Genomic DNA, 15,234 nt, shown 5'->3' with positions numbered 1-15,234 from the left:
AGACGGCTGTAGCATCTTCGGCATTCGTGCTCTCAGTCTCTGGATGACTCACAATCGACTGCCCCAGATTTTCACTGTGGTCTCAAACTTTTGGACCTCACTACGTAAGACTAGATGTAATAGCAATTTTAGTTTTACGTCTCTGTTGTCTTCTGTGGGTGTTTATGAGGAAAAAAGTATCCTAAACATCTTAAACATTTCCTCCCACTTGTTTTGGTGCGGCAGTGTGGCTATAGTGGATCTGTGTCTGGCCAAGCAAAAATCCCCGTTATGCAATATTATTCTGCCTTGGATTGTTGATGCGTTTCTGTTTTCATCAGTACTGACCTTAATATTTTTACACACAACCTTGAAAAATCACAGACACATTCCTCTGCAGTTCAGATCTTACTTGAAAGCTGTTTAGCCTTGCCAGTTTTTTTTATTTTTTTTTTTACTGTTAATGAAGAGTCTTCAATAAAGTGCACTGCAGTGTACCACAAAGTTCTGTTTAAATGACTTTAAATACTTTCCAATGACTCTGTAGTGAAATATGGACCTATAACACCTATAAAAGACATAGTTTTTTTTTAATCTGATTTTCTGTTTCCGTTTGTGTTTTATTTATTTCCAGCTGTGTACATAAATGTGGCTCTGCATTTTAACCTCCCACTGCAGAAACGCACACTTCCTCACACAGTGCTCACTTGCTCAAAAAAAGTCACTTCTATAAAAAACATCCCTTAATCACACACGACCCAAAATTGCTTTGTGTATAAATACAAAAAAAAAAACCCACAATAGAGAAGAGAGGGAATGTGAGAAAGAGAGAACATAAAGAGAAACATGAGGCGAGCGGCGAGGCTTCAGCCCGTTTCTCTGTGTTTTACTCACGATGGAATAATAAACATACTGGAGTAAAGATTAAAGTTTAGGTTTAAGTCGAGCTAAAAATAAACTCGAGTTGGAGTGTGAAGATGTGATAAGGTCAGTAAATTAAATCCCTGTTTATTTCGGAAAACTTGATGAATTTGGAGTATTGTCCTAAAAAAAGAGTGAGGTTAATTATATATGCAAAAAAGAAATAATATGTTGTAGAAAATGGCGGAAGTTTTACATACAGCACACATACAGCACAGTAAAATGAGAATAAAAAAAATTATATGTATATATAAATAATTATAAAAGTAGAAATACGTAAAGAGAATAAAATACATATATATTTCTAATTATAATGTTTATTATATATTTATATGTAATATAAAAAATTGTAGAAGTTACAATTATGTAAATAATTATAAAAAATATAAACGTAATGAGAATAAAGTATTTATAGTTCTAATTTATTATTATATTATTATGTATTTATATATTAAATATAATTCTGATAAATATTTATATTGTTTATAATTATGTAAGTAACTCCTGATCAGAAAGGGTTCTAAGTAGGGTGTTTTTCAGAGGCTTAGAACCTTATTAATCCAATGAATCTTTAAAGAACCATTGAAGAACCGTTTTCTTTTCTAACAGTGTGCTTTACAAACTCCGCATTATTGCACATTATTTTCTTCTTAATGTCTAGAACCTGTCAGGAGTTTAAATTTTAGCTTGTTGGTACACGTTTAGAAAAAAAAAAGGTTCTTTAAGGGTTTATTGGATAATTACAGTCTCTTAGGTTCCTAAAAGGTTCCTTTACGCTGCATTTCGTAGCAGCTTTCTACATAGGATGTTTAAGGGTTCCCCAGAGGGACAACTGAAGAACCCCTAAGTGTTTTCATCTAAAATTTTAATCTCTCAGGTTGTAGGTTCTTGGAAATCCCTTGTGGAATAGTAAACTAGCTCACATTACCTTTGGTACGTCTTAATTTATTCCCAAAATTGAGAACCATGAAGGGTTCTTTGGTTGTTCTTCACGGTGAATCCTTAAATGTTCTGTGTAGAATCCTATAGCAGAGTGTTCCCCTGTTAGAAAGGGATCCAAGTAGAACTCTTTTAAGAAGCTTAACATAATAATGGAGCCTTAAAGAACCCTTGAGCAATCCTTTTGGTACAAAGAACCAAGAAGGTTAAATGTTAAACTCCTGACTGCACACCCTTCCAAAAAAAAAAAAAAAAAAAAAAAGGGTTTCTTGTATAATTAAACGTTGTTATCTTCCAAAAAAATATTCTGTTCAATCATTTCTGATAGGATTTTTTTGTCCTACAGTATACAGAACATTTAGTGGTTCTAAGAGGGACAACTGAAGAGTGTAGGACGTTCAAACTGTCAGGTTTTCTGTGTTAGGAAAGCAGTAATATGTAATATCTGTAAATGTTGTATCTCGTTACTGAATGTTCAGATAATGTTCTCTGTTAGATAAGTAGTAAGCATTGTACACTATCTACCATCATGTGTCGTGTGTTCTCATGCGTCACACAGACATATGAGGTGAGTTTATAAATAACAGTGTTCTGGATGTACGTCTGTAATGAGCTTTATTAAACCTGTGCCTCAGGGTTCTCTGGCTCAGACGGGTGTTCTGCTCTTCTGGTGAGACCATTACATTAGATTAGAGCAGAAAGACATGAGATAACAGTTTAGATTTGACATCTGCTCTGATGTGAAACACACACACAGACTCGGTAGAAGAGTTTTATGATGTTATGGTAAAATACTGAGTGGCAGGATGGTGTGCTGAAGTTGATTATTTTCCTATAACAACATGTCCCCTAGTATTTTATTCCTCTTATTTATTCCACAGCAATTTGTCAACCATTACAATTTATTATTTATAAAGAAAATGACACATCATAGCGTTTATCATAATTACAATTAGCATAAACAGTTAGTTCCTGTTCTCACTTATGTTGTAGCAGCTATAAACAGTCGTTCCCTCATCAGCCTCTCTTTTTTTATAGGTTAGCATATTTTGAACATTACACCCCATTTTGCATCACTTCACCCAGGTGCCGTTATTTATAACCACAGAAATAGCAATGTAGCTACAAAATGTAGTGTAAAAGACCCATTTTAGGAACCCAAGAGCCCTTAATTATCCAATGAACCCTTGAAGAACCCTGGAGGAACCTTTTTTCTAAAAGTCTACCAAGTACCAGAAGCTAAATATTAAACCCCTGACAGGTTCTAGATATTAGGATGAAAATAATGAGCAATAATTTGGAGTTTTTACCGCACACTTACCCTGTTAATACACACGCTTAGAGAAAAAGTTCTTAAGGGTTCTTTAATAGTTTGTTGCATAAATAATGGTCCTTAGCGTCTAAAAAAGTGTTTACTTGGAACATGTAACCTTCCATTAGAAGCACAACCAAAGAACCGTTAAGGGTTCTGAACTTTTTGTAGGACATTTAATCTGGAACCCGTATGAAAAAACAACGAAATCACAATGAAGTTTCTGGGTTGTGGGTCTGTGCAGCATTTTTTTTTTTTTATCAGAGCATTGAAGTTGTGGTTTCTGATCTGGAACTTCAAATTCACATCACAGATTGTTCCTCCCTCTTCCTCTGAAAATCAGGATTGCACTCTGTGGCTCACCGCAATTTACTCCAACCTGCAATTAGAAGAAGAAAATTATAATTAATGCAGGAGCCACTGAGTGTGCCGAGCTTAGTTTGGGTTTGGGAGATTAAGGATTTCATCAAAGCAGGAAATTCCTGATTCCTGGAAAGCTCAAGAACATGGAGAGAACTAAAATAGATAGATAGATAGATAGATAAATAGATAATGTTGTATATATTGATAAATACCAATCAGCTGTAAATCACAATGCACATTCACAGCATTTACATTTAGCTACGCTCACAAAAGCTCACAGAGAGCCGAAATCGACAAAATGGCAACTAAACAGTGAAAGAGCGCCTCCTAAGTGCAGCGTGCAGTAAATCTTCCAATAATGCAGCTCAGCCATTGCAGTGCATCGGCTACCACAGACACACGCTAACTCCTCCTCCTTTTATAGTCTTATTTCTGTTCTGTTTGGATTTAGTTTTGAATCGCTTTCTTTCATCATTAATATGAAACAACAACATTTGAGGTTCACAAAATGTTCTGTGTGATTTAAATAAATAAGTGAATTAAACTTTACAGCGTAATCCGTCTATAAAATCACTGTAACTCATCGACAATCGTACGATCTGAAGCCGCTCAGTCGAGGTTCATGTTAAATTAAAACTCAGGAGAGAGACCTAGGACGCGAATGGTTTTTCTGAACTAACTGGATTTTCAGTAATTCTTGTGAAAAAAATGTACAAGGTCCAACATGTGAGGGGAAAACTGAAGGAGGAAAAGTTTGAGAGTGTAACGAGCTCAGTAAATGGTTTGGTGATTAATCCTGGAAGCTGAAGAGAGACCCTCTGACCCGTTTGTGCGAACAGCGACTCCCAGCATTTCCTGCTTCTTTCAGCGGGAGAGATAAGTGCTGTTTGGGGGAGATCAGTCACTGACAGCGTGTCTTTCTGCAGTACCACATTCCACATCCTCATCAGCAGCGGTGCGTTCTGTAGAACTTCTGCTTCTTGGTGCTCCTGCTTGTGTTTTGCAGATAAACACGGAAAGAAGAAGGGAAGGTTCCTGATTTAGGAACTCCTTATTATGTAGTCTACTTAGAACCTAGTGGGCAGGTACAAAACAGACGCAGCGTAAACACACACACACACACACACACACATTATTATTATTATCTATAATTGCATTTTTGCTGCATTTTCTGATTAAATGTGTAAAAAGGGTTTTTTATGAAAGGTTTTTTCATAAAAATACCAAACACACAAAATGTGGCTCACTAGCATCCATGAGGACGTTATGGACATTAATAATGACTTACTTAAAATATATATATTTTTTCACTACAATAAAAAGACGGGCAAGGAAACTAGTCACAAAACCCTCCCTCTGCAGTTGGATCCTGGACTTCTTGACTGAGCGCCCACAAGCGTTTCGGATCAGGTGCAGCGCCTCGGGCACCATCACGCTGAGCACCGGCGCGGTCCAGGCCTGCGCGCTCAGCTCCTTGCTGTTCACACTGATGACGCGTGACTGTAGTGCGATGCACAGCTCACACTGCAACGACGACGAGACAGCACACTGATACGCAGGTGGAGCAGCTAGACTTCTACGCTGCAAGTGGTGATAATGCTCTGCTCACTAAACACCACACATTACACTGCTGTACACACTACATCACTCATGTTGTGTGTGTATTTATTGTATTATCCTTGTTGTTGTATTTATTATCTAGTCCATTGTGCACTGCATCTCATTTTGCACTACAGGTTGTTGAGTGAGAACGCTATCTTGTTCTACTGTATACTTTTATACTTTATTATGGCTAGAATGCCAATAAAACTCTCTAATCTAATCTAATCTAATCTCCTTTTTAATGTGTCTGTACTTGTACTCAAAGTGACTTTGTTAATCAGTATTACAAAATCATATCTTCAGGGAAAATAAAGAAAAAAAATGACGTGAGAATGAGAACATACTTTTCTTCTTCTGATGATTTTCAGGAAATTTGTTCTTCCTGTTGAACTTGTGACTTGTGGAATATTCCAAATATCTCATGGGGTGAATGAATTAAAAAGAATGTTTCATTAGCTACTGTGTAATGGATGACCTGTGGAAAAGGAACGATTCAGACGTTAATGCAAAACTAATCTGATTTTTAAAGTATATTAATGATTATATTTAAAAAGAAACTGTTGCTATACCTGTATAACTGTAAGTGCTGTCGATTCTGTAGGTTCCGTTAACGTTTTAAGTGATCGATCTGAAACATTCACGTAGGTTGCTGTGTTTGAAATGTCTTTTATTTTTATTTTATACATTTTAATAAATGTAACATCCTTCATCTGTTGTTTCTTGTTTGTAGAATCGCAGATATAGATGGAAAGAATGAAGGGAAGGTTCCTGATTTAGCCTGAAGGTTAACTCATCATTATGTAGGCAGGTACAGAACAGACGCAGCGTAAACACATGCACACACACACACACACACACACACACACACGCACACACACAGACCACATACAATCATCCCACCCATACACTGAAGTGTGTATAATTAGCTGTGTCAGTTTAGGGTTCCAGTCTGTGCTGTATGGAAAGGAGTTCCTCCTACTTTTATCCCTCTTTCCCTCCCACTCCCACTCCCAGCTGTATTACTCTCCCTCCTTCTTCTCCCTCGTTCTCTAGGTCAGACACTGCTCAGCGCTCGTGGATCACACAAGACGAGGGTCCTCTGACCTGCGGAGACGTCCAGGGCTGACCGGCATCCCAGAGAGGAGTGAAGGAGGAACTCAGGGGTTTGTGTTCAGAGCAGAATGGAGGTGGAGATGTTAAGTGGAAGAAGCTCCAAACCCAGCGTGGCTCCTTGTACACTCACGAAAGTGGCTCTGATCACATTGGTGTTTTTCTGTCTTGCTCTGCTGATTGCTGTTATTGGAGGTAAGTGTATCACACACACACACACACACACACACACACACACACACACACACACACACACAAGTGAAAAAGTTTACATAACCTTACAACAAAATTTTAATCATAACAAGAAATTAGTCTCAGGCATGTTTTTTTGTAAGTAGGAAACTGTTGAGGAGATGAGGGTTTAACCTCAAAATATGTGTGTGTGTGTGTGTGTGTGTGTGTGTGTGTCTGTGTGTGTGTGTGTGTGTGTGTTCCTTTTTTCTCCCATGTATTCATTCCTGTTTTGGTGCCAGATTTGATTTTATTCATATTTGATTTGATGCACATGTGCGTAATGTTTCTTATTTCTCTCCTTTGTCTTATTATTTTTATTTTCAATTTAAAAACTTTCTTTCTTTCTTTCTGTTTTTTCTCTTTTGCTTCTCTCCTTCTCTTAGGGTTGGGTTTAAGAAAAAAACATTTTTTATTTTCTATATTGCTAACAAAGTCCTTATTGTCCTCCAAAAACAAAAAGACACCAGTGCAAAAGTTTGTGCACCCCCCTTCTCAATATGATGTAAATGCTCTATAATTTCAGCAACATGTTTCATATCCTCTGAATGGTTTTTGGATTATCTCCTTTGTTACAGTTGGGAAGAATCAAAAACTGACAATCGACAAAAACTGAATCAACAATTTTGAAGAAAGTGCGTTCTGTAATATTTAAGAATTACCATTGAAAAATACCCTAGAACAGAGTATTTTACTATCAGGAACCTTTTAGGAAGTTAAGAACCCTTAAAGACACAAAGAACCAGCAAGGAACCCCTTTTAAAGAGTTTTCCTGACATCTTTGTTGTCTTTTTTTTTTTTTTTAAATCAGGTCTAGAGACTGACAGGCAAAGGGCGAAAGTTTAATTTATTGCTTTTGGTTCTCAAAAAACATTATTCTGGAGTTTTAGCTTCTTGGAAAATAGAAAATAGAAATAAAATAGTTACGCCTTTATATGCGGAAACTATATGTCGAGGGGGTCAAAACATTTGCACTGAGCTGTAGCTCCTTTCTGTTGTTGCTTTTAGGTATATATACTCACACACACACACACACACACACACACACATACACACACACAGACACAGACACTGCATGACTCATGAGGTGTCATTGGAAACGAGTTGTAGTAGCCTCCTACTTGCTTCAGACATGTGTGTGTGTGTGTGTGTGTGTGTGTGAGATTATTTTGGGAGAGTATGAAGTTACACACAGCTTTGCTCTGAGGACCGATTAGTTCTGTGTACCAACACAAGCACGTACCATGTGTAGGGATTTTAACAACCTTCACACCACAGCGCTACTGAATTCTGGATTCTGATTGGTCAGAAGGTGTTGATTAGTTTTCTATAACAGCAGCTCTGACAGTAGTGCAGCCGCAAATCCCAGGTTTGTATTAATGCGCTAGTTTTAATATAAAAGTATTGTTTATATAGTAACAGATCATTCACACACACACACACACACACACACACATACACACACATACACACACACACACACACACACACACATGCTGAGCTAAAGCTCTGTATCTGAGTGGTGTTCTGGTTCACGCTGTGGTCATCTGCTGTCTAGTTGCGTAGTGGGCTGTAAACAGTGTAAAAGCAAATCCACAAGAGTTGCACAACACACACACACACACACACACACTCTATGTGGTGTTACCACTACTGGTCAGTCAGTGTTAAGGCTAAAATGCAGTATAAACAATATTGCTTATTTGCATGCTTTTTCATTCTGTGTGTGTGTGTGTGTGTTTGTTTGTGTGTGTTTGGTCTATGTGCTTTTTTGGTATGTGTGCAATAGAGCGTTAGGTCAGCATTCCTGTTGACATCCACACCAGGGACAGCTGTTGCAGCGTGATGTTAGTTACGGGATGTTGGTCACTCTGACACTCTCACTTTTTTCCCCTCTAAGTCTCGCAGAAAACGGCCAGTGAAGAGTTTTGTCTAACGCCGGATTGCATCGAAGCAGGTGAACTCCTCACTCGAGCGCACTCGATTCCACACGGTGTCACGCAAATATAAATAAACTGAATAAAAGATACCACAAGATCAAAAACATCCACTAGAGAGCAAATCACAGGTTGATATTAAAGCACTGGTTCTAATACATTACTGTTTCTATAGCAACAGCTCATTCACAGTAATTTCTGTAATTTATTTAACATTAATGGAAGGAGTCTCCAGTGTCAGTGCTTTGTAACAGTCAGAGGTAAAGCTGTAACTTTGAGTTTTCTAGATCTTCAGGACAGAGGAGTTTACGCTTCTTTGTGGTTTCATGGTAACAAAAGACAACAAGCTGCGTTTTTACGTCTGTAAGAGAGAGAATAAAGACAGGCTGGTGAGGGAACGACTGTTTATAGCTGCTATAACGTAAGTGACAACAGGAACTAACTTGTTTTTGTGAACGTTAAATGTAACTATAAACGAATAAAAATTATGACATGTCGTAATTTAATGAATGAAAAAATTACTGTGGAATAAAAGGAATAAAACACATGCTGTTACAGGAGAACAATCAACTTCAGGGTGGTAACAGTAGCTCTGCTTCATCACACCATCCTTTTGTTGATTATTTTCCTGTAATAGCATGACAGAGAGTGTTGTATTCGTTATATGAAACCCCTGTCCGTTTTCCTTCGCAGGATTTCACTAACCTTTTTGACTAACCTAATTGCAAAGTGAACATTATGAGCAGATCTGCATTTAACCAGGAAAATGTGCTGCAAATTAAAATACAATCTTCACTCCTGGGAATTAGCCGATTAGCTACAAACCAAAGTTTTATTAGTTGTTTTGCTTAGAGAGATTTTTAACGTTAGAGTGTTTGAGTAACTTTATGAACTGGGTTTGTATTTTGGTGTCGTCTAGCCGGTTCCATTCTTAACAAGCTGGACCCCAGCGTCAACCCGTGTGATGATTTCTACCAGTACGCGTGTGGAGGCTGGCTCAGAGAACACCCCATTCCGGAAGATTCCTCCAGCTACGGGATCTACCCCTGGCTCCGGCAGAACGTGGACCTCAAACTCAAAGGTACGGCGTGATGAAGGAGTAAACGCCGTGTTTCAGTTGTAATATTTTCTAGCAGGAAGCTGATGGTTTGTCTCGGGTTTATCGTAGAGCTGCTGGAACAGCCCACTGCGGAGGGAGACATCGAGGCAGTGAAGAAGGCCAAGATGTTGTACCGCTCCTGCATGAATGAGAGTGAGTTCCGTAACAAACCTGTCACGTAAATCTGAATAAATTTAGCCAAATTTTGCTGGCTTTTTCTAAAAGTATCAATAGATCCAAACAGAGACATGTGGGTGGAGCTAAAACAGTCCAGATCAGATTGTTCAAATGCAATTATCACATAATCGTCACTTGAGTAAAAACATTTCTCAAGTAGCATTTCTACCAAATCATAAACCATAAGTTTTGTACATTAGTTTGATAAATTAGCTAGCAAACCAAACTGTAGGCTTATCTGAGTTAGCATAATATTATCTTTATGACTGATCCGTCAGCGAACTAGCGAGGAATGCAGGATCAGGTGGGATGAATGAACTTGAAGTATATTTTTGAGTAAGATTTTGACACACTATCCAAACTTTTACTTAAGAACTGCTTCTCTGTACTTTTTTCACCCTGCCGTTTTGAAATATAAGGGATAAAGGTTTGGACTCTGCCTTGTTTGTAAAATAGCTTTTAAAAGGTTCTTTGGAGTTCTGACAAGAAACCCGCGGTTCTTCATTGGAACATGGAGTATTTCCTCAATGGAAAAAAAAATCCCTTAAGGATGAAAAAACTGTTATAAATCCTTTTGAATAAAAATATCTGTCTCATTAATTAATGTAAATTAATAAATCAGAATTATAGATCATAGACTTATATTTTTGTTTTAAGTGGATAAAAACAAAACCATAAGTTCTGCTTAGAAATAAAATTTAAATATATGTGAATTTCCCGCCGTGTATTTTATTTAAACGCTAACACGTCTGCACTACCTCTGTGCTCGTCTAAGCTGCCATCGAGCTGGTGGACTCCAAGCCGCTGCTGAAGGAGCTGAAGAAGCGCGAGTTCCGCTGGCCCGTCCTGGGCGACGCTCTGGGTTCTGACGTGCAGTGGGACCCGAGAAAGTTCGACCTGCTCCAGACGCTGGCTCAGATCCGCACTCAGTACAGCAAATCCGTCCTGCTGCGGCTCTACGTCTCGCCTGACGACAAGAACTCTCAGGAGTTCATCATCAAGGTGAGGCTGAGGAACCGACCACGACCACGACCACGACCCCACACCACACACGTTCCACCTAGAACCTCAAAGCGTTCTTCAGTTTGTTTGTCCCTTTGGAGGAAGCATTAAGCCTAGAAATCTACAACCATTAAACATCCAAAAAAAACCCTATCTTTTTTAGAATGTACCGTTAAAACAATCTTTTTTTTTGTGAAGGTCTTATCTTAATTAATTTTTAGTTTATTTATTTATTTAAGATACAAGGGTGCTTTGTATCTTTTCTTATTCCTTTATTTTATTTTACTTACTTTAAAAATTGAAATGATACCCCTTACTTGTCCATAGTTCTTTTTCTTATTTTTAATAAACATTACAAGGACTTGTAGTAACATTTTTGTAAACCAGTAATAAATTAAATGTAGTATTTTATTGAACATTTCATTATTGCATTGGATTGGATTTTATTGGATTTATTATTTATAACATATTAATGGAGTTTATAGAAAATTACCACGAACCAGCAAACACATTTCACTGTCTTCTTTCTTTCTTTCTTTCTTTCTTTCTACATCATGCATTTGCTACTTTTTAAGTTCATCTTAGTGAGGAATGACATCATCAAGTTTATGAAAATATTAATTTCTCTGTATTGTGTGTTTGTAATCTTGGGCAGGGATATATGTAGATAATTTCTGTGTGTGTGTGTGTGTGTGTGTGTGTATATTTATTTTTTTCTTTTCTTTTATTATTATTTTTTAATCTCTTCTCTCAGCTGGACCAGGCGTCCTTGGCTTTATCCAGAGATGATTACATCACCAACAGTGCAGAAGCACAAACAGTGAGTCTAACACACACACCCACACGCGCACACACACACACACACACACACACACACACACACACGCACGCACACACACGCACACACACACACACACACACACACACACACACACACTCACTGTGTTCTCCCTGATCAGAACCGAGAGGCTCTTCTGAAGCTCATGGTGGGCGTGGCCGTCATGCTGGGAGCCAATGAGCAGACGGCTGAGTCTCAGATGAAAGCGGTGCTCGACTTTGAGATGAAACTCGCTCAGGTGAAAAGATTTCGGTGTTTTTCTTTAAGGCCACTTAAGTAATAAAGTACTAAAGTACTGAAGTACTGAAACGTCCTTAAGGGACTTTTTGGTTCAATAATTTGCTGGATTTTCTGTTCTGTGTGTGTGTGTGTGTGTGTGTGTGTGTGTGTGTGTGTAGATTGTGATTCCTTATGAGAACCGCACCAGTGAGAGCATGTACAACAGATACAGCCTGTCTAAACTACAGCGCACCATCCCTGAGGTAACACACACACACACACACACACGCGCACACACACACACACATGCAGACGCACGCACACACACACACACACATGCAGACGCACACACACGCGCACACACACACACACACACACACACATGCAGACGCACACACACACACATACACACAATGTATGTCAGTACTAAATCATAAGTGTCTGAATACTTTATAATAAATAATTAATGTTACCATTTATAATAATATTATAATGTTATTATAATTATTGTAATTATTACAAAATTATAATAAATAATATATAATGTACTAATACATAAATATACTAAATATTCTCTTATTTATTTATTTGTTTGTTTGTTTGTTTGTTTGTTTGTTTGTTTGTTGTTATTAGTAGTAGTAGTATTATTATTAGTATTATAGCATTATTGTTGAATTATGAATATTTATTTAATAATATTTCGCTCTGTCCTCTCTTTCACCATCTCTCTGTCCATCTCTCCCTCTATGTCTCTCTCTCTCTCTCTCTTTCTCCATCTCTCTCTGTCTCTCTCCGTGTCTCTATTTCTCTCTCTCTATCTCTCCCTCCATCTCTCTGTCCATCTCTCTCTCTGTGTCTCTCTCTTTCTCTCTCCATCTCTCCCTCCATCTCTCTGTCCATCTCTCTCTCTCTGTGTCTCTCTCTTTCTCTCTCCATCTCTCCCTCCATCTCTCTGTCCATCTCTCTCTCTGTGTCTCTCTCTTTCCCTCTCCATCTCTCCCTCCATCTCTCTGTCCATCTCTCTCTCTCTCTCTCTCTCTCTGCAGTTTAACTGGCTGGCTTTTGTTCGAGCAGTGATCGACTCTAAGCTCTATCCTGATCTTTCCGTCTCGTCCTCGGAGCAGGTGATCGTTCGAGCTCCTCAGTACTTGAAGGATCTTTTCCGGCTGCTTAACGTGACAGAGAGCAGGTACACGAGCGCATGAAGCAGACACACAGATCCCACATGGATCAGGAGATGAAAGCCGTCGTCTGTTCTCTGTTTCTCTGTGTGATAAAATAAAACAGTGCACAGGCCTTTATGACGGTCGCTGTGTTCTGGAGCAGACACGATGAGTAAATGTACTGATGTGTAATCTGACACTGACGTGGTCGTCTCGTCTCTGCTGTGCTTCAGGACGGTGGCTAATTACGTGGTGTGGAGGTCCATCCTGTCCCGAGTCACCACGCTGAGCCGACGCTTCCTCTACAAATACCTCGACTTTGCTCGAGTGAGAACAACAGCACAACAACACACTCCTCATTAGCTTTATTCACATTAACTTCACACATCAGTGCTCCTCAGCTCTCACAAAGTATCACATGATGAGATTTTTCAAAAAAGTTTTTATGAAGTACTGGGGAGAGAGGGGTGTGACTTGTGAATGGTAAAATGTTATAAATATATATTTTATAAATAGATTTATAAGGTTTTGTGTGAACATCCAGTATACTGGACAAATTTATTCTACATTTAAACATGAACTAATTAATTAATTGATTAATTGGTTAATTTAATTAATCAATTTAATGAACACACACACACACTGTCATATCATACTATGACCTTTTATACACCGTTCCACTTCTAGTATAAAGTTCAGATTGATGCAAATATAAAAATACATGATTGTAGTGCCTTTTTTGTCTCCAGGTGACGACAGGAGCGACGTCTCTGACTCCTCGCTGGGACAAGTGTGTTAATTATGTGGAGAGCACGTTAATGTACGCCACCGGACGCCTGTTTGTTGACAAGCACTTTCAGGAAGATAAGAAACACATGGTAATGCTTTCACACACACACACACACACACACACAAACATACACACACACACATATACACACACACACTTCTCAACATTTCTGCTCTAGAGATTTAAAGCAGAACTTTTTCACTTTTTGTACTTTTATCTTCTGTAGATAAATTGAAAAATGTACAGAAGACTGTGGGGATACAAACTTTTGCACTCTATTGTATCAAGTATAAACAACATAAATTCTTGAATTTTTGTCTCCACCTAGTGGTCAGTATGTGGTATTACAGATTGTATTATGTTCTGAGCTTATACTGACACTTGTGTTTGTGTGTGTGTGTGTGTGTGTGTGTGTAGATGGAGGAACTGATTGATGGCATCCGCTGGGCGTTCATTGACATGCTGGAGAAAGAAAATGACTGGATGGACGCAGAAACCAAGACGAAAGCCATAGAGAAGGTGTGTGTGTGTGTGTGTGTGTGTGTGTGTGTGTGCATGTGTGTGTGTGCATGTGTACACACATGGACTACATTTTTGAAAAATGAAACCACACGCCTTATATGTGAAAAAAATTAATTGTGTAAAAATTAACTTCACAAGAAAAATAAATAAACTTCATAAAATTCATATAAAAAAATTATGTGGAAGAAATAAGTTAAAAATGAAAATCAGTTGTTAAAGATTTATGCCCTATATGTGCAAAATTAAAATGTAAAAATAAATGAATCATGGAAATAAAATCCTACATGTTAAAAATTTAATGTAAACTTATATGAATGAATGCAGGGGAAAAGAATCACACGTGAAAAAACCCACATGCACTGCACGTGAAAAATTAAAATAATCATGTAATAAATTAATCATGTGGAAAAAAAATCATACATTCATAAAATACATACAGATAAAAAAAATGTGTGATTAATAATGATATTATTCATCTGTGACGTGTTTATTCTGTAAAGTATGAACTCTGACTTTTCTTTCTTACTATCTTGATTAATTGATTGTTCGATTGATGACTGATTAATTGATTAATTAATTGATTGATTAATTGATTTGTTATTGATTGATTGATTAACTGGTTGATTAATTGATTGGTTGATTGAATAAATGATTGATCAATTGATTTATCAGTTGATTGATTAATTGATTGATTATTCGGTTGATTGATTGACTAATTGATTGGTTGATTTATTAATTGACCGATTGAGTAATTGATTGATGGATTGATGGATTGATTGTTTGACTGATTGACTGAATGATAGATTAACTGGTTGATTAGTTGATTGGTTGATTTATTAACTGACTGATCGAATAATTGATTGATTGATTGATTGATGGATTGATTGATTGTTTGACTGATTGAATGAATGATAGATTAACTGGTTGATTAATTGATTGGTTGATTGAATAAATGATTGATCAACTGATTTATTAATTGATTACTTGATTGATTAACTGACTGATTGAGTGACTGATCGATTAATTGATT

The 15,234-nt window shown here is 37.6% G+C and overlaps 1 protein-coding gene and 1 long non-coding RNA gene across 4 annotated transcripts in view; one reads left to right on the top strand and one right to left on the bottom strand.

The window, feature by feature from the left end:
* Positions 1 to 2,142: 2,142 nt before the first annotated feature.
* LOC128317213 (uncharacterized) lies at positions 2,143 to 5,962 on the bottom strand. Its single transcript, XR_008300762.1, has 3 exons — positions 5,686 to 5,962; positions 4,338 to 5,591; positions 2,143 to 3,530 (listed from the first exon to the last, which is right to left on the bottom strand). It is a non-coding gene; the product is annotated as an uncharacterized LOC128317213 (long non-coding RNA).
* Positions 5,963 to 6,139: 177 nt separating this feature from the next.
* phex (phosphate regulating endopeptidase homolog, X-linked) overlaps positions 6,140 to 15,234 on the top strand; it is a 21,111-nt gene continuing 12,016 nt past the window's right edge. Inside the window, exons 1-12 of one of the 3 annotated variants that reach the window (XM_034297814.2) lie at positions 6,140 to 6,421; positions 8,358 to 8,414; positions 9,314 to 9,475; positions 9,563 to 9,646; positions 10,446 to 10,672; positions 11,427 to 11,492; positions 11,632 to 11,748; positions 11,909 to 11,992; positions 12,776 to 12,918; positions 13,126 to 13,219; positions 13,642 to 13,770; positions 14,100 to 14,201. In XM_034297814.2, the coding sequence (XP_034153705.2) occupies positions 6,298 to 6,421; positions 8,358 to 8,414; positions 9,314 to 9,475; positions 9,563 to 9,646; positions 10,446 to 10,672; positions 11,427 to 11,492; positions 11,632 to 11,748; positions 11,909 to 11,992; positions 12,776 to 12,918; positions 13,126 to 13,219; positions 13,642 to 13,770; positions 14,100 to 14,201 (1,389 nt within the window). In that variant the 5' untranslated portion in view covers positions 6,140 to 6,297. Of the gene's footprint in view, positions 6,422 to 6,843; positions 8,415 to 9,313; positions 9,476 to 9,562; positions 9,647 to 10,445; positions 10,673 to 11,426; positions 11,493 to 11,631; positions 11,749 to 11,908; positions 11,993 to 12,775; positions 12,919 to 13,125; positions 13,220 to 13,641; positions 13,771 to 14,099; positions 14,202 to 15,234 lie in introns of all 3 variants that reach the window. The other 2 variants (XM_053228094.1, XM_053228093.1) reach the window with 2 other exon arrangements.

The sequence above is a fragment of the Pangasianodon hypophthalmus genome, chromosome 22 (assembly GCF_027358585.1).
Source record: "Pangasianodon hypophthalmus isolate fPanHyp1 chromosome 22, fPanHyp1.pri, whole genome shotgun sequence".
Lineage (NCBI taxonomy): Eukaryota > Metazoa > Chordata > Actinopteri > Siluriformes > Pangasiidae > Pangasianodon > Pangasianodon hypophthalmus.
This window is presented reverse-complemented; position numbering and strand designations above follow the sequence as displayed.